Source organism: Aotus nancymaae, unplaced genomic scaffold, assembly GCF_030222135.1.
Source record: "Aotus nancymaae isolate 86718 unplaced genomic scaffold, 86718_ANA_hifiasm-v0.15.2.pri h1tg000025l, whole genome shotgun sequence".
Taxonomy (NCBI): domain Eukaryota; kingdom Metazoa; phylum Chordata; class Mammalia; order Primates; family Aotidae; genus Aotus; species Aotus nancymaae.
In genome coordinates, this window is record NW_026988438.1 from 19549754 (window position 1) to 19572551 (window position 22798).

The 22798-nt window shown below is 39.5% G+C and overlaps 3 protein-coding genes across 5 annotated transcripts in view; all 3 read right to left on the bottom strand.

Annotated features, from left to right (window-relative positions):
• The window catches only part of CDK14 (cyclin dependent kinase 14), a 763966-nt gene extending 747407 nt beyond the window's left edge, over nucleotides 1-16559 (bottom strand). Inside the window, exon 1 of the mRNA XM_064380407.1 lies at nucleotides 16471-16559. The gene's annotated coding sequence lies outside the window, so the exon portion shown is untranslated. The remainder of the gene's footprint in view (nucleotides 1-16470) is intronic.
• On the bottom strand, nucleotides 5217-16560 carry CLDN12 (claudin 12). Its single transcript, XM_012450851.2, has 2 exons — nucleotides 16471-16560; nucleotides 5217-8520 (listed from the first exon to the last, which is right to left on the bottom strand). Exon 2 carries the CDS (start codon nucleotides 8485-8487, stop codon nucleotides 7753-7755), a length of 735 nt encoding a protein of 244 aa, XP_012306274.1. The 5' UTR covers nucleotides 8488-8520; nucleotides 16471-16560; the 3' UTR covers nucleotides 5217-7752.
• A 3979-nt stretch (nucleotides 16561-20539) lies between these two features.
• GTPBP10 (GTP binding protein 10) overlaps nucleotides 20540-22798 on the bottom strand; it is a 32702-nt gene continuing 30443 nt past the window's right edge. For all 3 annotated transcript variants that reach the window (XR_010344063.1, XR_010344062.1, XM_012450856.3), the window contains one exon: nucleotides 20540-21199. Coding sequence is in view for 1 of the 3 variants with exons in the window: in XM_012450856.3 (XP_012306279.2) it covers nucleotides 21164-21199 (36 nt within the window). In the remaining 2 variants the exon portion in view is untranslated. The remainder of the gene's footprint in view (nucleotides 21200-22798) is intronic.

Consider the following 22798-nt stretch of genomic DNA (forward strand, 5'->3'; position numbering starts at 1 on the left):
TACATAACCACTGACAACATAACCACTATGTGTACCAGATTAATTTGATTGCAAATGTATTTATCTTCTATTCCAAATCTCATGTATGATCAGCGTTCAGTTTATTGCTTTGGTGACAACAGCGGCCATTCATACCTAACCAAAATTAGAAAGAACTCTGCTTCCAATCTAAGCTCAGATCTTCCCTTCTCCCTAACTTAATCTGCACTAATCCCTTCAGATTAAGTTGTTTCACCACATTATAGCCATAGTCAGCATCTTCCTAGGGAATCTGAGATCATGAGAAAGAGCTTTTCTGATATGGAGCAAGGAAAGCTCACAATACTTTTAGCATAGAAATAAATACTCCTGGATTGGTCCCCTGAATCTGCTCTATGCTTTTTGCATTAGTTATCTAATGCTGCATAACAAAACACCCCAAAATTTAGCAGCTTAAGACAACAATAAGCATTGTTTCATCCAATTTGTGTGGGTTAAGAAGGTGGGAGGGCTTAACTGAGTGATGCTGGTTTTCAGCATCAAGACATTGGCCAGTTTTGCAGTCATCTAAAGGTTTGGTTGGGGTTAGGGAAATTCACTTCCAAGATGGCTCTCTTACATGGGTAGCAATTTGGTACAGATTGTTGGCTGAAGGCCTCAGCTCTTCCTATGTTAATCCTATACCTGTGTATGTCCTCACAATATTGTGGCTGGCTTACCCCAGAGAGAACAAAACGGAAGCTATGTCTTTTATGACCTGTAACCTCACACACCATCATTTCTGCAAAATCCCACTGGTAACACAGGGAGGGAGTTACCAGGAGGGAGTGCTCAGTGGGAGAAGGGAATACACAGGGTATGAATACTAGGAAGCAAGATCACTGGGTCCATCTTGGAGGCTAGCTACCATATTCATCATACCACTCTTTCTATAATGAATAATAGAGGAAACAGATATTCCTTGAATAAGGAATGTGACCAATTTAGTCACAGAAAAGAGATATTCTGTTATTTATTATTAAATTCATTTTTTTTTTTTACACATTCATGTTGTGAGATACTGTTAGTGTCAATAATCACCAGCAGTCTTATCATCTCTGGGCACATTGAAAAAAATTCTTCTAAACAACTCATGTCTCTGTGCTTATACTAAGATGTAGCTGCCAAATTATTTAAGTATAGGAGAGACTAGGTATCAGTTGCATTTTTTTTTCTTTTTCAAGATGGAGTCTCACTCTGTCACCCAGGCTGGAGTACCATGGTGAGATCTTGGCTCACTGCAACCTCCGCCTCCTGGGTTCAAGCAATTCTCCTGCCTTCTGCCTCCCGAGTAGCTGGGACTACAGACCACATGCCACCACACCTGGCTAATTTTTGTATTTTTAGTAGAGAAGGGGTTTCGCCATGTTGGCCAGTCTGGTCTTGAACTCCTCAACTCAGGTGATCCACCTGCCTCAGCCTCTCAAAGTGCTGGGATTACAGCTGCCAGCCACTGCACCCGGCCTCAGTTGCATTTTATTAGGATCATTCTGAAGCCTAGCCTATAGGATAAATTTGTGGTAGGGTTGGAGACAGAGCAATATTGGAGACAGAGAAACCTGTTAAGAGGCTATTTCAGATAGCCCCTTTATCACAGATAAAGTTTTACAACTCTCAGTATTGCTATGATTCCTCATTTCCTCATTAGTTAACCTGAACCTCAGCAAACAAGTCTTGCCTGAGCAGCAGTGTGCCAGTAAATGTTTAACAGTCAGCTCTCAGGAAAAGGCAAAGCAAAGCCCTAACTTGTGTAACAATTTCTAGAGCATAAGTACTTTCACCATGGCCAATTCCAAGCAACCAATATGATGTCACAGGTCGGGGGATTGGGAAGAGATATACACACTGGCTCTTGTGGCCCAGTACTACTTGGCTCCAGCACTCCACTGCTACCTTTGAACTCTTAAAGCAGAAGCAGCCAGAGAAGCAGGTTAGCAGTTCTGGAACACAAGGGACCAGCTGAGTCTCTGCCCTCAACCACATGGCCAGCAAAGGTGAAGATGGGCTGACCCCAGAGGAGGGTTACCAGGGCCTGGTAGGTCCCTTGCAGCAGCCTCCTGGTGACAAACTGCCACCTGGATCTTGCACACCACAAGATTATTTTTTTGAAAGTGAGGTCAAGAAAGAGGGCATGGAGAGAAAAGTAGAAGTTATTTAAAAATGTAAGTGAGTTATCTAGATTTATTTACTAGATTCACTTTCAACAATTTGAGAATGAATCTTTCAAGGCCACCAGGTATTATATAAAGTATCAATAATGTTTTTTCTCTTAATGAGAAGCTGTGCCTTTTTTTTCCTGTAAAGCAAAATCCTGGAGATATGAGGTCCATCTTTCGAAAGAGGATTTTGGTTAATAAGATCATCCCCAAACCGTGATTACTATACTTTTGCTAAGAGGTCTAGTCACACTGGGTTTTTCATATAAAATAAGAAAAATGTTCTTTTCTTCTCATCCAACATCTCACTATCTTTCCAAAAATTTGCTGAATACTGTGTGTGTGTGTGTGTGTGTGTGTGTGTGTTTGAGACAGTCTCACTCTGTCACCCAGCTTGGAGTGCAGTAGCATGATCTTGGCCTTGCTGCAACCTCCACCTCCCAGGTTCAAGAAATTCTCCTGCCTCAGCCTCCTGAGTGGCTGGGATTACAGGCACATGCCACTGAGTCTGGCCAATTTTTTTGTAACTTTTAGTAGAGACAGGGTTTCATCATCTAGGTCAGGCTGGTCTTGAACCCCTGACCTCATGATTCACCTGCCTCGGCCTCCCAAAGTGCTGGGATTACAGGTGTGCGCCACCGCACCCGGCCTGAATACAAATTTTTATAGAACAGTCTGAAAAGTTGGTATATTTTGAACCAAAATACAACCAACCAACCCAAATTTCCCATTAATAGCGGATTTGGATATTTGGTTATGAACACTAGGCAGGCTATGCTATAGATGTGCTTTTTCTTCCCAAGTCCCACAGTCCTGCAGTGAAGCTGAAAGGGCTCTCTTGCATGCTACGGCACTGATGCAGAAGCTTCCTGCACTGGAGGGGTAAGGAGCCACCCAGCAGGTCGAGGGGGATGAGCCTCTCCTGGAAACGCTCCTCTCGTGTTTGTGGGGTAACTTGAGTATGCTTTCAGATTGAAGACATCGCTAACCAACAGAAATGGAACAGCTAACTAAGTTCCCATCCAGTCCTGTGGTTCTGTAACTTTGATTTACAACTCTTCTGCAGGGACTTTTAAGTATTTCAGGATAGAAGTCTGACACAAATTCTTTAAAACTCTCCTAAAAGAGTTTATTTTATAAAAAGTTTTGGAGATAGGACTACGTTTTTATGCATTTTTATAAAAATGAAGAGATATGAGATCAGGATAGAGAAGGAAATGAAAAGAAAAAATGGGACCAACAAGCTGCACGTTTCAAGATGAGACTCAGGCAATACCTCAGAAATACTGTGGCCTTCTTGCATCACATCATGAAGTGCATGATGTTGCTTGCTTTTTCTTATTGGCGATAAACCTGATCACTCAACTAAGGTTGCCGAGTTTATCCACTGTAATGTTATTTTCCTTTCTGAAATTAATAAGCCATTTTGTACTTTGAGACTAAGTAGATATCCTGCTTCTCAGAAAAAATTCAGGCAACTAATTTTAATTCCGTTGATGTTTTTCTCATTTTTTTCTCTACTTATTATTTGGTATTTTACTATAAGAAAGAGCTTTTTGGGCCGAGTGCAGTGGCTTATGCCTGTAATCCCAACACTGTGGGAGGCCAAGGCTGGTGGATCACAAGGTCAGTAGTTCAAGCCAGCCTAGTCAAGATGGTAAAACCCCATCTCTACTAAAAATACAAAAATTAGCTAGGTGTGGTGGCACAAACCTGTAATCCAAGCGACTTGGGAGGCTGAGGCAGTAAACTGCTTAAACCCGGGAGGCAGAGGTTGCAGTGAGCCAAGATCTCGCCACTGCACTACAGCCTAGGCGAGAGAGCAAGACTCTGTCTCAAAAAAAGAAAAAGATAGAACCATTACTATCATTTATTTTGATTTTCCAAATGTCCCAGATTTGGCCAATGGGAGCACCTTCAATCTGGCTCCTGTGAAATTTGATAAGCTCCCATGATTCTTTGAGCATTTCCTCACTTTTTGGCAGAATAAGATGTGCTGGGTCTTGGATAAAACTAGTTGTGTTTGAGGGTTCCAAGTAACATGTATTTCTCACTTCTGGTTGGTAAACCAGTCTCCTGTGAACTTGGTTAGCATGAATGGTTTCTCTACCATTTATTCACCCTCAGTGAACCTGCAGAACAGTCCAAAGTGGACTGTTGTGCTTTAGTGTAACCCAGTTTGAAGTAGCTTCTGATTTCCAGTGCAACATATGGCTTGACCACCTAATACTATCAGAGCCACATGTTTCAGTGAGAAGTGTATGTAAGAACTGTCCCAACACAGGTGTAATCTAAAACTACATGTTCATCACAGGATTCAGAAATGTTGAGGTGACATGCCTGTCAGGACCACTTCTGGTAACCTCAAGCTTTGAAGAGTATGGGCAGTTCCCTCTACTTAACTGTTTGAGAACCAAATTCCCAGTCTCTAAGATCACGGGCTGAGAAAACTCCATTGATGAGACAAATCTGGCCCACAACTTCATTGATTCTTTGTGGACCATCTAAAAAACAAAACAATAACAAAAGCCCAGTGAACTGTTAGGACCACAGGATCATTTGGACTATTTTTAGAAATGGATAAAGGGTCTTGGCACTTGTATGATAATAATTCCACGTTTTCCAATTCCTTTCTAGTTCCTTTTGTGAGACAGTCTCCATCACCCAGGCTGGAATGCAGTGGCATGATCGTAGCTCACTGCATCCTCCACCTCCCATGTTCAAGCAATTGTTGTGCCTCAGCCACTTGAGTAGCTGGGATTACAGGCATGCACCACCATGCCTGGCTAATTTTTTGTATTTTCAGTACAGACAGGGTTTCGCCATGTTGGCCAGGATAGTCTCAAGTGCCTGACCTCAAGTGATCCACCTGCCTCAGCCTCCTAAAGTGCTGGATTACAGGCGTGAGCCACTACACCCAGCCTTCCAGTTCACATGTTTTAGGGCTTTAAATGAAACTGTCTTTTTCAATTTATATACATTTGAGAAACATTTCTCAAAATATTTCACCTAAAACACTGAGGAAAAAAACAGAAGCAGAAACTTGTAAAAATACATCATCTTTTAATAAACATCAAGAAGTACAGTGCACTTTTATTGAGGTTTTACATTGTAGTTTACAGCAAATATACTATCCATCGTACTGTGTATGTACAAGTAAAGTAAACTTAGCTTTGTTTTCTCTCCCATGGCTGGATAAACCAAATCTGATACATCCACATTTAAGGTTGTTTTCCAAGTTGGCTTCCATAAAAGTCCTTTAACATTAATTGGCTTTTAACAACAAAAGGTATCCCTCCCATCACAATGAGAGCTTGATGAAGGCTCAAAAGTGACTTCAAAAACTGTAAATAATTATTTTCCTTTGATGGCTTTAAAAATAGCTACTGATAGCAAATCAGAAACACTAAAGGAAAAAGACAATAAGGAAACAGCTGTTTGTCTAGTGAATCCATAATAAATACCAATTTGAGACTAAAGATTACAAAGCCAAGATTCTTATAGGAAAGCTTAATGTTTATATGTACAATCCCATGGACTAAAAAACCTGTCTAATATCCTAATAGCTGAGTCTACCTTTCTTTAACATTGTTTATATACAAAGACCCAGGGAATGGTAGAATTCTTGATGCTTCTGGACAAAAGCATAGTGAGAGAGGACTGAAATTAATTAACAAAAAGGGAAAAGTAATATCAATCTCAAAATTCTACCCACTATTGTCTTAAAATGATCAAGACTCCGCTACATCTGAAAAAGTGAAAAGTGAAAGAAATCAGAAGCTATTGACTAAAAAAACCATAGGCTTGTGTGCTTTCTACTGATGGTATTTAAAAATGTATACAACTAGATTTATTTGCTATATATATAAACTAGTGATGGAATTAGGGGAAAAAGTACCAAATACATCTACACAAATACTAACTAGAATCATATTTAGATTTGCAAAAAGTATAATAATCTGTTTACCATACAACTAGCTGTTTGTAAAATCTGTGATTAATAAAAAATCCTTATGAATATAGTACTAATATGTAGCAAATTACACCAATTAAATAAGCAGCTCAAATTCATAAGGCTAAAGACCCAATATCCCTGAATTTCTAAGTGTTCATCTCAGTTTTAACATGGTTTCATCTAATTGTTACCTCATCAGAAGAGGTATTTTTAATAACTCCTCCTTCCTTAATACATCATCATACTTTCAGAAGTGGAAAGGGAACAATTTAATTTCTCTACCACTTTTGCCCATTCTCATAAAAGAGTGTTATTACAAAATCTAGGCTAACACAGGTGCCTTAAGGATACAATGGACTGAAGTAAACAGAATTTCAAGGTCCAGGATATTATTGGTATTGTACAATTTGTCTGTTTGCCAGAAATTCCTGTTTCTGGTTGAAATATATTCCTGGATCAATGATTAAGATGTCAAGGCCAACTGCCAATGAAGTTAGACTGTTCCCCAACTGTCAGGTAACATTTTGATCTTCTCTATTAAAATGTCTTACTGGATGGGACCAATCTCATACTTCTCACGTATCCTCTATAGCACCTACTAAAGTGTTAGGCAGAGATATATGCTCAAGGAAATAATCAGTGACGGGGGTGGGAAATTAATCAAGGGTGAATGAATCAAGGTTATGGTAAGGCCATACCTTACTTCGCCCATAACTCAAAAGGCAGTTACCAGAGTAAATCTCTAGTGTAGTCACTGAAGAACAGACTTCTTGTCTCATACTAAATTATGTGTGAAAGAGAACAAACTATTATGGCCCTTTTATTTATTTCTCTTAGCCAGTAAAAGATTGTATATGGGCATGAGTACTGCTTGATGAATGACATCTCCAAAAAAGGATTTTCATGGAGGAAACACTAACCTGTCATAAAGCACAGTTTAATCTCAATAATGTAATTTATGGAATCATTAATGTTAAAATTGTTACATGTCATTTATAAGTAGTAGATATTTAGAATGTTAGTCTTATTCTAACATCATTCAAAATACATTTTACTTTTAAACACTGGCATGAGGTAGAAGAAACCCACAAAAGTAATTTTCAACATACTGACACCTATTCATACAATTAGCCCCAAGAGAGAAGAAAAGTTACAACCTTAAGCTAGATTATTGACTACTATTAAAATATTACCTTTGCCTGAAATAAATTTCTTATATTTGAAACTGCTTTTTTTTTTGCAGTTAAAGGTATTGTAGAAAAAGAAAAATATGCACTGAAATGTTCATGAAGATTGTATACAAGAGTTTCTGTTAACCATCATTCTTTAACATGTTGCTCTAAATCACCTCAATTGTGATGCAGGCCTTTTCCACTTAAATAACTGATTAGATATCAATATGAAGGCTAAAATTCCTTCCAGTATAAGAAGCAAAATAAAAAATTCACATTTAATATAGTGTACTTCTCATAAAAACTAGCAGCACTTCATTCTACCAGGACATACAAATTTGGCTTCAATGACTGGTCAAAAAGAAAGGAAAATGTATATAGGTCCAAAAGAGCTCCTTGCACAAGGGGAATGTGAGGCTACAAGAAGTTTTAACAATTAACTATTTCCCCATTAAGTGGTGTGTGAAACTACTGGAATGTCAATTTCAATGGCAGAGAGGCGAGAGCGTGCTGAATAAGGCTGTGAATAAGTATGCATACTGGGTGGATGGGAATACAGTGGTTGCCAGAAAGGAGAAGGCAAAGATTTGCATGTACAATACCAAATAAACAGTATAAGCGAAGTCATAAACAGGCCCCCAGCACTAGCAATAGTGACATACACTGCATAGTCAAATGAAAAGACTGGCTCAAACTTCTTGTTCAGGTGGATGTTATAAAAGAAGACCCAGATAGATGGGGAGAGGCTCACAGTACCTGCCAGGAAAAATAGCAGCCCAGCCACCAGGTGGCAACCTGCACTATTGACCAGACACTTGGCCAGTTTGATGTTGGGCACCGAGGACCTGAAGGCAGTGTTGCACATTCCAATCAGGCAGAGCAGCAGGGCACCCATTGCGATCAGCATGCTGAGGGGTAGGGCAAACTGGAGGACACGCAGGTCCAGCTGGTCAACTGATGAGTACCAAGTAGTGTCGTACATCAGGCAATCACTGCTCCCATCATACCGGGCACATTTCACCCACAGGCCTGTGTAAACAGTCAGGTTCTTCTCATTTCTGTTGAATGTGATCAATCGTAATTTTCTCCAGTTGGGAAGCAGAGTCCCTGCAAAGAGGCCTGCTACTGAAGCGATTCCACACAGGAAGGAAAGGACTGTGGCTGCGTGGACATCCCGACAGCCCATGGCAGGCAAGCTTGTGGAGTGCTGTCAGTCAGACTAGGGGATGACACACAAGAGGACAAATTGTGAGGGGACAAAGAACAGAGAAGCAAGGGTGGTGGTGCCAACTGGCAACACATCTAATGATGAAATGTCAATGCAAAGAAGAAAAGTCTCCCCCTTGTTTCCTCTCTGTACAATACAAGGGTATATAAATGCATGTGTATGTGACCTCAGAGCACAGGTGCACACACATTTGGTTATTACTGACTGGGTCATGGGGCAACTAAAATCTTTAGCCATCACTATTTTTCTTCACTATTTAAAAATTTTAACCAAGATAATGTCAAAGTCTCTTACAATCATACCTTCAATCTTCTTGTCTCTCAATAATCGTTCTTTCAACACACATATATCAATCACTCTGCATGTGCCAGGCACTCGTATTGCAAGGGCCTACTCATCAGTCATCAGTTAGCTACAAACGCCACAAATTCAGGCCCAAATGTTCATACAGCAGGGGTGAAGAAGGCTCATAAAAGGGAATGGTGTAGGGAAGGAAGCACTGTAGGACAGGAGAATGGTTGAGAGTCAACTCTTAGCCAGACTGCCTGGATTCTAATCCCTGTCTCCTCACTTACTAGCCCACTGATGTTGGGCCAGATACAGAACTTCCCTGACTCATTTTCTTCATCTGTGAAATGGAAAAAATAAGAGTGCCAACATCACAGCATTGTTCTGTGGGTCCAATGAGATAATATAATGTCGAGAGCTTAAAATATGTCTAAACCACAATAAATGCTATGCCCAAGTGTTAATTACTTCTTTGCATTCAGTGACCCAACTCAGTGGTTGGCACATCGAAGTAGTTCAAAGAACATTCGCTGAACGTTAACTAAGAAAAAGCAAACTGATCTCATTTCTATGTACTAGGCACACTAGGAAATTATAAAAAGTAAATGAGCTCATCTCCAATGAGTCAGTCAAATGAAAAGATGAGAACAAAGGTCCCTGAAATTATTCTGCTTAACTACTTCCTTGTTGATTCAAGATAACCCAAGTGCTTTTCAGGGAAATCTATAGCACTTGTTGGTTACTACTACTACTGTTCATATAAGATGAATGCAAACATTTTTGAAGTAATGACAACCTATTTCTACTAATGCTATTATAAGAAAAACAGTAGCCAGGCCTTTCTTTCCTTCCAAATTAAACAGCCATATTCTTTTTCTGTATATGACAAATTATAAAAAGCTAGCATTTTATTCAGCTTTAATTTCCTCAAGGGTCTGATATTTACTCTCAAAGTAGAGCTCAAATGTATTTTCTCTGCCTTCTATGATGCCAACTATGAGGTAACAGAGCAGACTACTTCAATAAGGTAGTTCATTTACTTTTTTGGTCAGAGCATGTGAAGGGGCAAGGTTGAGAATAATTTTTATTTCTGAATACAGTTCCATCATCCTTTGAGAATCAAATATTATCTCCTGAGACGGTGAAGTTGTGTTTCCAAGCTTTCAGGATCAGAAAGACAATTATGACCAAAATGCTAGGAAGCTGGCTTTAGAATGTGATTCTTATATGAATTCCAGGAGGAGTGCAAAATGTTCTTTATAAAACAATGTTATTTGTTTTATAAAGTGGTTTACACCTGTAGTCCCAGCACTTTGGAAGGCCGAGGTAGGTGGATCACAAGGTCAAGAGATTGAGACCAGCCTGGCCAACATGTGGAAACCCTGTCTCTACTAAAAATACAAAAATTAGCTGGGCATGGTGGCACATGCCTGTAGGCCCCGCTACTCAGGAGGCTGAGGCAGGAGAATCACTTGATGGGATGTGGAGGTTGCAGTGAGCAGAGATCTCGCCCCTGCACTCTGGCCTGGTGACAGAGTGAGACACCATCTCACAAAAAAAAAAAAAAAAAAGAAAGAATAGAAAAAAAAAGAAAACAATGTTATTTGTATATTTAATCCAGTTATATAATACAGGAATAATTTGTGTGTGTGTGTGTGTGTGTGAGAGAGAGAGAGAGACATGTCTTACTCTGTTGCCCAGCCTAGAGTGCAGTGACACAATCACAGCTCACTGTAGCCTTGACCTCCCAGGCTCAAGTGATCCTCACATCTCAGCCTCCTGAGAAGCTGGGACCACAGGCACATGTCACTACGTTCAGCTAATTTTTTTATTTTTTGTAGAGACGGGGTTTCGTCATGTAGCCCAGGCTAGTCTCAAACTCCTGGGCTCAAATAATCCACCTGCCTCAGCCTCCCAAAGTACTGAGATTACAGGCGTGAACCACTGCACCCAGCCCTCCTTCCACCCCAACAATTCTTCTTCCCTTTCTCTTGCTTTCTTTTAGAGACCTGGTTTCACCATGTTGGCCAGACTGGTCTCTAACTCCTGGCCTCAAGCAATCTTCTTTCCTTGGCCTCCAAAAGTGCTGAAATTACAAGCTGGGATTATAGGCACAAGCAACTGCACCTAGCCAGAATAATTTTACTAACCAAAAAAATGCCTATGTGTACATACATACATTCAAATATACACATACAGCATATATAAATGTAAATGTATAATATAAAATCAGAGTTTAAGCACAAGTAACCATTTTTAAAGTCCTCAAGTTAAACACGGTTAGTTCCAAGTTTTTCCATTAATGTTAGTTTACTATTTATTATGTTACCTTCTATCAGTATTATCAGAAGTAGCAATTGTTTAAGAAAATTTTATGAAAGGGGGAGACAAAGAAATTACAGTATTTTTTTTCATGCAAATGGGGAAAAAGTTGTTTTGCTTAATTGCAGTAACCAAATACCTTAGTACAGAAATGGAAACCAGTACAGATTTGAGAATGTTTGCATTAGAAAAGGCTACTAGAGATGCCAAGCTCTAGGATACAGCTCTCTGGTGGTCTTCGATCATTCATCTGTCTATCTCTCCCCTACAACTTGTGTGCCTGGCACACAAGTCATTCTAGGATTATTTGAATAAACGAGTAGTGGGCTCTGTACAAAGACCACAGTAACTCACAAAGGTGGGTCACTGGTAATGAAGAACTGTACAAGGAAGTAGCTATTACTAAGAAGCAATCATTCATTCAACGAATACTTATGTTGTGCTGAGTGTCTAGCATATGCAAAACACTCTGGTAAGCCCTGGAAAGACACCAAGACTACTGAGACCTGGACCTTGCTCCCAGTGTGTTTATAGACAGACTTGTGGAAATAATCAGCTGTTTTATGCAAATTCAAAGTGCTGGGGGTGAATCAACTGTATAATTACTACATATCAAGTGATTATTGTTAGGTGTTAAGCAAAGTGAATAAGTAAATAAAATTTATCATTCAGGATTAAAAGACTGAGAAATAAAGGAGAATGATTTGATTAAAGTTGTGACTACATAAGAAAAAATGTTCCCTCTGTTTCTTTCAAGCTTCAGAAGACTTCAGATAACCCACTCAAAGTTCTAATGCAATCACAATTCCTCCTTTTTTTTTCTTGGTGAATATTGTTTTTATTATTATTTCACTTTAAGTTCTGGGGTACATGTGCAGATCTTGCAGTATTGTTACATAGGTATACACATGCCATGGTGGTTTGCTGCCTCCAGCCCCCCATTACCTACATTAGGTATTCCTCTTAATGTTATCCCTCCCCAATCTCCCCACCCCCTGCTATTCCTCCCCTAGCCCCACATCCCTCAACAGACTCCAGTGTGTGATGTTCCCCTCCTTGTGTCCATGTGTTCTCATTGTTTAACACCTACTTATGAGTGAGAACATGGGGTGTTTGGTTTTCTGTTCTTGTGTCAGTTTGCTGAGAATGATGGTTTCCAGATTTATCCATGTCCTTGCAAAGGACATGAACTCATCCTTTTTTATGGCTGCATAGTATTCCATGGTGTATATCACAATTCCTTTCTGCTTTCAGTAGTATACTGGCTGAGTGAAGTGGCTCATGCCTGTAATCCCAGCACTTTGGGAGGCCAAGGTGAGTGGATTGCTTGAATCAGGAGTTTGAGACCAGCCTGGTCAACATGGTGAAACCCCATCTCTACTAAAAATACAAAAACTAGCCGGCATGATGGCACGTGTCGGTAATTCCAGCGACTCGGGAGGCTGAGGCTTGAACCTGGGAGGCAGAGGTTGCAGTGAACCCAGATCGCACTACTGCACTCCAGCCTGGGCAACAGAGCAAGACTCTGTCTCAAAATAAACAAACAAACAAGGAAAAACAGAAGTAGTATAGAAATACTTGGAATTTCAATGTAATTGAGATTTCTGCAATAAAACTGCCTTGTAATACTGATTCCTGCAATGTAAATGGAGTGAGAAACAAGATTAAGATGTATAACTCTATTATTAATAAATTACAGGCCAGGTGCTGTGGCTCATGCCTGTAATCTCAGCACTTTGGGAGGCTCTGGTGAGAGGATAGCTTGAGCCCAGGAGTTTGAGACCAGCTTGGGCAACATAGTGAGACTCCATCTCTACAAAAATACAAATCTTTAAGAAAAGTAAATAAATTCCTATAATTCTTAGCCTATAGACTATCAAATGACATTAATGGAGAGAGGTGGGTCAATATTTATTTCAGTATTAAGTGCTTTTAACTATCACCTGCATCAAATCAATACAAGTGTTATATCGGTCCTCTGAAATTGCCTTTGATGAAGCATTCTTAGCTCAGATCTCACGGACAGACAAAGGACTTATACAGAGTCAACAAGGATACCATGGCACTTCTTCACAAGAAAAGTACTATTAGCCTTAATTCTTAAGCTAAAATTCAGCCTGATGCTGGAATTAATGTCTAGTTCCTTGTAACTTCTTTTGGCTACTTTACTTTTTATGTCCTGTTCCTGATTTCACATACCTATGATTTGATAAGTCATATATCCCACCAGAAAGATAAAGTAATTTCTTTTAAAACAGGGTCTTACTGTATCACTCAAGCCGGAGAACGGGGCATGATCACAGCTCACTAGATTTCAGTGAGCTGAGATCCTGGGCTCAAGTAATCCTCCTGCCTCAGCCTCCTGAGTAGCTGGGATTATAGCTGCATGCCACCATGCTGGGCTAATTTTTAAGTTTTCTGTAGAGATGGGGTCTTGCTATGTTGCCCAAGCTAGTCTTGAACTCTTGGGCTCAAGCAATCTCCACACCTCAGCCTTTCAAAGGGCTGTAATTACAAAAGTAAGCCACTGTGCCTGACTGAAGTAACATTTTATAGGATTGTTTGGGGGAAAGAATATGTTTAATGTTTTAAAACAAAGATAATGCTGACTTCCAGATTAGGATTTGTTCATACTTGTAGGGGTAAAAAGACCTCTACTCTTGTGCTGTGCCAACTAGTTTTAATCCAGAATAATTTTTTTCAAATGCAAACCTCATCTGTCATTCCATTTCTTACCATTCAATAAGTTCGCATCTCCCACAGAATAAAGTCTCTAAAGTTTTAAATCCTCCCCATAGCTTACACCATCTAATTCCTACCAAATTCTCAACCTTCATATGTGCCACTCTCCCACCTTACACACTATAGTCTATGCAGCCACACCATCTTTTCTTTAACTTCCCATATTTTCCACTTTCTAATTTGGTTAAGGGTCTTCTTTCTCCTAGAAGTTTCTTAATCCCAACCTATTCTTTGCTTAGTTAATATTTACTCATTCTTCTAGTGTCCAGAGAGGCTCACCCTAAACCTCCCCCCACCCCTGGTTATATGCTGTAGTAGCACTTTTGCACTTTTTCTTCTGTAGCAGTGATCATTCTTATAATTACTTGTTCAGTGTTGTTTTCTTTCCCATCAGACTGTGAATTCCAGGACAGAGATCCCTTTGTTTTGTTCACTGTGTCCAATACTGGCATATAAAAGGCACTCAATTATTTGTTGAATGAATGAACAAACAAATGGAGGTTCTATATAACTCTGGTCAGAATACAGACAGAAATTTAGTCTCAGTTCCATTCACTTCATTTCGGAGAATTCACACCACCCTGCGTTCTGATGCATCCAGACTGCTTCTAGACTGTGCCCCTGCTTTCTGCTCCTCTTTGGCCAAAAGACTCCCATTTTATAAAATATTTTATAGCACAACATTCATTTCCTTCTCCCAGAAACCTGTGATTAGCAAAGAGGAGGCCATCCTTAGGTACTTACATACAGACTATGCTTCTAGAAATAAATAACTAGGTTTAGCAATATTGGCTAACTTCAACAATGATTAGAAAGTCAATTATTCCTGGTCAGGTGCAGTGATTCATGCCTGTAATCTCAGCACTTTGGGAGTCCGAGGTGGGCTAATCACAAGGTCAGGAGTTTGAGACCAGCTGGGCCAATATGGTGAAACCCCATCTCTACTAATAATACAAAAATTAGCTGGGTATGGTGGCGTGTGCCTATAGTTCCAGCTACTTGGGATGCTGAGGTAGGAGAATCGCTTGAACCCAGGAGGCGGAGGTTGCAGTGAGCCGAGATCATACCACTGCACTCCAGCCTGGGCGACAGAGTGAGACTCCGTCTCAAAAGAAAAAAAAAAAAAGTCAATTATTCCGGTGTTGATTCTTCTGTTTTCAACTTAATAGGTATGTCATGAATTAGATGTACTTCTCTTAAGAGTGGTTAATATGTCAAATTAGTATTTATCAAAGCTAAACAATTTATATGTTTTTTAATGGGGAAAAAAATTAACATCTTTTTGCCATGTGAAAATCCCTAATTAGGGACTGTGGAAAACATGCAAGGCTAAGAACACTTTAACAAATCTGCCAAGCAGTCATGAGCAATAGCTGGATGAGAGCTTTGAGCTAGGTCATATATACACATAAGTGGGTTTGTTGTTTCCATCTAGGAGGCTGCTTGGTATTGTCCAGGAGACCAAAGACTTTAATACCAGTCATAACCTATCATTTACAAATTGGACAAGTCACTTATGTCCTCTGAACCTCAAATTTTTAATCTGTAAAGTGTCCCACAAGGTAGTAAGATCATGAATAGCAAAGTCCTTTGTAAAGCTGAATATGGTCAGAAATGTAAGTCAGTAATGATTATATTAGCAGGCTTATTTACTTTCTTCAACTAGAAACATACTTTTCTTCTGGACCCTGAGCAAATGGCTACAGATGGTTAGTCATATAACAAGAAGGACAGAACATTCTCTTTGGAGATACTGACCGAATCAAATATAGTCTCTATTTCAAATAACCACTTCACATTTGTCATTTGACTCTCTGTTCCACCGTGACTTTCAGAAAAGCAGATAAAATTTGGTACACAAATATTATTAAAGACATAATTTCAAATAAAAATATTTTCAAATGATATATATTCTATGGTTTTGAATAGAGTTTAAAGAAGGCTGGTGCAGGAACAGTGGCTAAGAGCTTTAGGAAGTCACAGACCCAACAAACTGTACTATTTTTTCTAGGTACAATTCTGAGTTATAGTTACAAGAGTACATATGTCTAATAGCAGCTAGTTTTTTTTTTGTTGTTTGTTTGTTTTTTTTTGAGACAGGGTCTGGCTTTCACACTCAGGCTGGAGTGCAGTGGCACAATCATGGCTCACTGCAGCCTTGACCGCCCAGGCTCAAGCAATCCTCCCACCTCAGCTTCTGGAGTAGGTGGGATTATAGGCATGTGCCACCACACCTGGCCAATTTTTTAAAATTTTCTCATACAGACAGGATCTTGCTACGTTGCCAAGGATGGTCTCAAACTCCTGGGCTCAAGGGATCCTTCCACCTCAGCCTCTCAAAGTGCTGGGATTACAAGGCTGAGCCACCATGCCCAACCCTAACTTAATTATTGATGGTAACATTGACAGTTCCTTCTACCTATAATTTGGGTTTTCTTAGAAACTGTAGGTCATCAATCATTGCACTCACAAGAGAGGTCTGCCCTATATTTTTATTTTGTTGAACAAGACAAAAAAACAAGCATCATTATTGTCCATTATTGGTAGCAGGAGGGAGGGAAATAAGATATAATCAAAGGATGTACTTACCCTTTGAGGTACCTGATAGTTCCAAAACAGCTTTATTCAACTTAGAAGAAACACATGCAGTTCTGAATACACAGTAGCAATAATCTGAGCCTAAAGAAATAGGAAAAATACTCCAAATTAACATAATACTTCTCTAAAAACTCTGCTTGAATTCCCATGGATTAGAATAATTAGCAATCACCTAAAACCAAGGAAATGTTATACTAAAAAGAGTGGACAGTAAGTTTTTTTAAAAAGGCAGTTTAGCAGGGGTGCCATGGCTACACCTGTAATCCCAACACTTCAAGAAGCTGAGGTGGGATGATCACTTGAGCAGGAGTTCAAGACCAGCCTGGCCAACATGGCAAAACCCCATCTCTCCCCAAAATACAAAAATTAGCCAGGTATGGTGGCGCACACCTGTAGTCCCAGCTACTTGGGAAGCTAAGGCACAAAAATTGCTTGAACCTGGGAGGTGGAAATTACAGTGAGTGGAGATTACAGTGAGCTGAGATTGCACCACTGCACTCCAGTCTGAGCAACAAAGGGAGACTCTGTATCAAAAAAAAAAAAAAGAGAGAGAGAATTAGCCAGGTATGGTGGTACACACCTGTTGTCCCAGCTTCTTGGGAGGCTGACATGGGAGGATCACTTGAGCCCAGGAGTTTAAGGCCACAGTGAGCCATGATCATGCCACTGCACTCCAGCCTGGACAACATAGCAAGACTCTGTCTCAAATAATAAAAAAATAAAAATGAAAAGGCTGTTTATTCCTTAATTCATGCATTATGAATATAGAAAAATACGTAGAAATGGGAAAACAATTAACTCATTTTGTGACTTAAGAATATAGGAGAAATGAGGATGAAAAACACTTTGCTGTCTTGGAAATATATGATTGATATTTACTGAATGTTTCACATCATTTTCACGACTACGGTGAAAGGATAATGAAGGTGAGGAAAGACTGCAGTTGTCTTGGAAGTAAAAGAAACGTTATTTTACATTTTTAAAAAAGGACATTGACAGCAAAACCAGACAAAGTTGATCTGAATTCTGCATCCTGAAATTTGCAACTAGAATGCTTAAAAAAAATTAGTTCCACCAATGGCTCAACCTACCATTTAAAGTTGCTTCTATATATCTATTTTCAACATTAGCCGCTTCCTCTTCAAATACCATTTATCTCAAACAGGTCGGATGAGAATGGAAACTCATTATTATGTGCATCTGAGAGTTTCCTGTATTGAGGTGTTCATCACTGGCCCTATTATGATTATTATGTAGAATACTCTCTGCAACTGGCTGCGAGATTTCAACCAAGTCCCCCCCACCCCTCTCTGCCCCAGATGTTTCTTGACTTGGTATCAAGCGTAATTGCTCACTCCAAAGTAAGAGGAAATAGTTTTACAATTAATAACACACAACAGAATCCTTGGGCAGTCATTTTAGGTGAGGTCACCAAGTCTGACCTTTCCCTAATGTGGCTATGGGCCCCTTATAAGGCCGGGAACACAGAACTGAGTAAAGCAAATCAAGCTTCTAGGGTAATCCGCATCCCTCTCCGCCCCCTCCGCCCCCTCCCCTCCCTCCTTTCGAGCCCTGGGCTTAGCAGCACCAGACCTGGCAGAAAGAAAAAAATGCCCTACTAGTTAGAGCCAATGGAAAGAGACCGCAACAGTGACTGTCGACGCTCTGAGAGCTAGCCCATCCCTGCAACACTGAGTGGGTTTGAACTGCAAGCAGGTCATCATTACACAACCAGCATCAGCTGGTTATTCAAAAATAGCAGCCTGGGCTCCTCCGCACACCGGAGCCAGCAAAGCTTCCAGCTCTTAGCAGCTCCGGCAACACATGTCGACATTTCCATACTCCTGTGTACAAAGTAATTTTGTAAAGCCTTACCAAATACTTACTCAATTTTCACATCCACAAATGTGGTCAGCGTTGTCCAATGCCCCTGATTCCCCCGGATTTAGCTGTTTTACATAAAATCCTCAGTTACTTATGCAAAAGACCTAGAAATCCGAACATCTTGACCACACCTACCTGCTTCTCACACGCAGGGCATTTTACTCGCCCACACTGAGGAGCCTCTTGGAGCGTCTCCCTCTCAGCGTCCCAGGAAGTGCGTTCCCAGCGAGGCACACCAGAGGCTTCTGGGAGCAGAGTCAGGTTCTCCCGTAGCCCTAAACGGCAATGCCCTGGATGTCTGGGACTACAATTCCCAGAATCCACTGGGCCTCTAATCGTAGGCAACATCCTGCGACCACCTCCTGCCCTTCCCTTTCTCCCCCTCCACCTCCCTGGATTCCTTTTGCATCTTAGGTTCCGTCTAGATTGGGTTATCGGTTAAAGAAAAAACAAAACACACACAAAAAAACGGCAAAACGAAACAAAACTAAAAGTAGTTTTGAGTTGCCCGTAAAGGTGATTTGCCCGTAAGAAGGTTAGCAAAAATTCTTAAATCTGGATTTTTTTTCCCCCTCAAAGTGTTTACCTAGGCACAAAGTCGAAAAAAGCTCAAAGTCTAGAACCAAATAGCCCAGATTTGTATGGGGCTTTGCTGTGTATTGATTGGGTGGCCCCAGGCAAGATACCTCTATATCTGGAGATTATCTGTAAAAATGGGGATAATAAGATCACCCACATCATACTGTTGTCTTGAAAATCGAGGGACATAATATAGCTAAAGTATAGAACATATAGCTAGCTATTCAATATTTGAACTAACTTTACTCTCCCACACAATTTCTACTGTCCTGCCTCTTTCTCGTCCTGCATTAGTGAATGAGTATCTGAATTAAACTTAAACGATTCCAAAGTCCTAAATAGCAATGATCTGATTTTTTAAAAAAATAAAGGATGCAGAAGTGTTGTGATGCCTACTACTTAGAGATGATCACACACACACACATACAAATGGATATGAAGTGTGCAAATGTGTACAATTGTTGCATTAATGAAGAATACGTATGTGGGCCTTTCTTGTACTATTCCTTCACATTCTCTGTATCTTTGAAGTTTTTCAAAATAAAAAGGAGAAAAAGTATCTGAAAAAAAAATCCAGATTTAGGAATTTTTGCTAACCTTCTTATGAGCTAGTCACCTTCACTGGGGCACCCATCCCAAGTAAGTATAACCTTGGGCAAGTAAGGTAACCCCTGTGTAACGGTATATCTACAACAGAAAATTGTGATGAGGGTTAAATGAATTACTATAGAGATGGTCACAACAGTGTCTAACACACAGTAAGGACTATATGTTTGCTATTAGCATTTTCCATTTTGTGTTGCTGTAGTAACAATGAGGCTATTTGTCAGGAATTTTTTTTTAAAGGGAGGGTGGAGAGGCTACTATCAGTTCACTGCTACCCCCTTCTTATATGTGATACTGCTTTAGAGGATGGATAAGGTTATCTAAGGCCAGAAGCTATCCGATCCCAAAGCCAAACTGGGAATTGTAATAATGAGGAAGAAAGATAGCACTGGGTAGTGAAAAGATTTCTGGGCTCCATGCCAGCTCTGGCAGTAGCAGATGGATAATGGCAATGTGACAAAGGATAATCACTTATTTCCTCTGAACTTCAGTTCTCTCATCTATAAAGCTGAATTGAATCAAATAACTATGTACAAAATCATTTTATAACTTATTTCCCAATCATTGATGACTACTGCCTGATTAGAGGACTTTAGCTGGGAAGTACATGCAATTGATTACAATAATTTTAAATATCAGAGCACAAAAAGGAAGGAAAGACAACCCTATTCCTAGACTTACTGTTCAAGCTGGGGTCTAAAATGCCTGCCTCTGAAATAGCAAAGATGGAACAGAAAACTTAAAAAACCTGTTGGAGTTCAGTAGTTAGATAATTGGAATATAATTCTTGAAAGTACTTTAGATAAGAATTTAGATCTGCAATGAACAATCATGGCTTTCCTGTTTTTCTCATTAGAGATTCTTCAAGCAGAAAAGTCAACTCTTAAATTCACTGCAATATGCCATTCACCACCGAAATTCTACAGATTCCCATTTGGTCACTGTGTTAGTTTTCTACTGCTGCTGTGACAAAGTATCACAAACTCAAAGGTATAAAACACAATAAATTTATTATCTTACAATTCTGGAGGTCAAAAGGTTGACACAGGTCTCACCGGGCTAAAATCAGGATGTCAGCAGGGCTTTTTTTCTTTCTTTCTTTACTGACGTTTAATAGATGTACATAGTGTTTCAAAGGAGATATGATCATATAATACATTCATATAATATGTAAAGATCTAATCAGTGTACTTGGGATATTCATTACTTTAAATACTTGTGTTTTCTTCATGCTAAAACCATTTGAATTCTCTTCTAGCTATTTTGATATATACAACACATAACTGTAAACTACAGTCACCATACTGATCTGTCTAACATTAGTTCTCAGTTTTTCTATCAAACCATGTATTTGTTCCTATCAATCAACTTCTTTTCAAATCCCTACTCCACCGTACCCTTCCCGATCTCTGATGACCACCAGCCTACTCTCTATTTTCACGAGATTCAATTTTTTATGTCCCACATAAGGGGATTCCCCTGACTGGTGCCCTTATTGTTAAGTGTTCTCCTCACCCTCACCTCACCTCCAGCTTCTTAATGAAGTAGGCCTTCATTTTCATAACTTAAAAGGATATGGATCATTCCATAGATGTCTGTCTTCTAGCACTGCCTCTCACATTTCCTGTACATATAGGTCTCCAGCTTCAATCTAGGAATAAATTGTATTACTGAGTTGCAAATCTATGCTAAGCATATAAAATAATGACAGGGAAAAATTTATTTTAAATTACATATTCAATCAAGTTAGTGTATTTCAAAGATGCAATACTTTTCTTCATTTATTAGTGAAAGAAGGTAGGAATTAATTTTCCCCCAAATCAGGAAATGAAAAACAAATGTCTTTGAAAGTCACAGTCACATACATAAAGAGGAGGGACAAGACAGGTTCCACGCACTTTCACGAGTGTCATCAAATACTGGATCTATTCAAGGATAGAGAGAAAAGGCAACTTTCAAAAAGTAGTACATTACTATATTCCTTCCTAAGAGCACCAGAATGAGAAGATGTTTTCTAAATGAAATCTGAGAAGTGGAATGTAGAACTAATCTGTCCTCCTCTACTTAAGGGCTGTACACTGGTTAATTAAAATAAACAAGACTAAAAATCAAACCCTACCCATACCCCTCCCAAAAAAGATGGGAAAAATCCCACTAAAATGTCCCAGATTACTCTCCAGAGTATAACCAGGGAGCAGTTTTAACAATTCAGATTAGTCTGTTACAGAGTCAACACAGCATGCCTTGCTTTTAAACAGAAAAATTAAAAACAAATTTTAGAATGATAAAAACTAATACTGATCACTTTTCTGACAATACACAATTACTCAAAATTAACTAGTATTGGGAGAGGGAAGTGGGGATACCTACAGGCCTTGTCTCACATGAGTACATGTACATACATGCAGGCCACTTCTCATTATTGCAAAAATGAATTTTGATTTTTAATCTCTAGTTTGATAAACACTGCTTTTGGTATGATGCCAATACCAGCTGCGCAGAAAAGGCTCTGGAAAGATGTTCATAGCAGCACACACTTGCAGCTCTTTTTCAGTTCTGGAGGCTCTAGAGCAGCCAATATTGCTTCATAAAATACATTCTTTCGGCCTAATTTTCAGTTTCACTCCAACGTTTCTTCATTGATTTTCTGTCTGGATGATCTGTTCATTACTGAGAGTGGGATGTTCCTACTATTATTGTATTCTTGTCCATCTCTCCCTTTACATCTATTAATGTTTGCTTTATATATTTGTGACCTCCAGTGTTGGGTGCATAGATATTTGTAAGGTTATATCCTCTTGCTGAATTGGCTTCTTTATCATTCTATAGTGACCTTCTATGTCTCTTTTCAGTCTTTGATTTGTAGCCAATTTTATCTGATTCAAGTATAGCTACTCCTGTTCTTTTTTGGTTTTCAGCTGCATGGATGTAAAAGACCTCTTCAAGGAGAGCTACAAAGCTCTTCAAGGAGAGCTACTGCTCAATGAAATAAGAGGACACAAACAGATGGAAAAACATTCCATGCTCATAGTTAGGAAGAATCAATATTGTGAAAATGGCCATACTGCCCAAAGTAATTTATAGATTCAACACTATCCCCATGAAGCTACCTATGACCCCCTTCACAGAACTGGAAAAAAACCACCTTAAACTTCATATGGAACCAAGAGAGCCCACATAGCCAGGACAATTCTAAGCAAAAAGAACAAAGCTGGAGGCATCACACTACTGGACTTCAAACTACACTACA

Bases quoted from the DNA above. Each gene is read 5' to 3' on its own strand.
- CLDN12 (XM_012450851.2), bottom strand. From the start codon at position 8,487: ATGGGCTGTCGGGATGTCCACGCAGCCACAGTCCTTTCCTTCCTGTGT.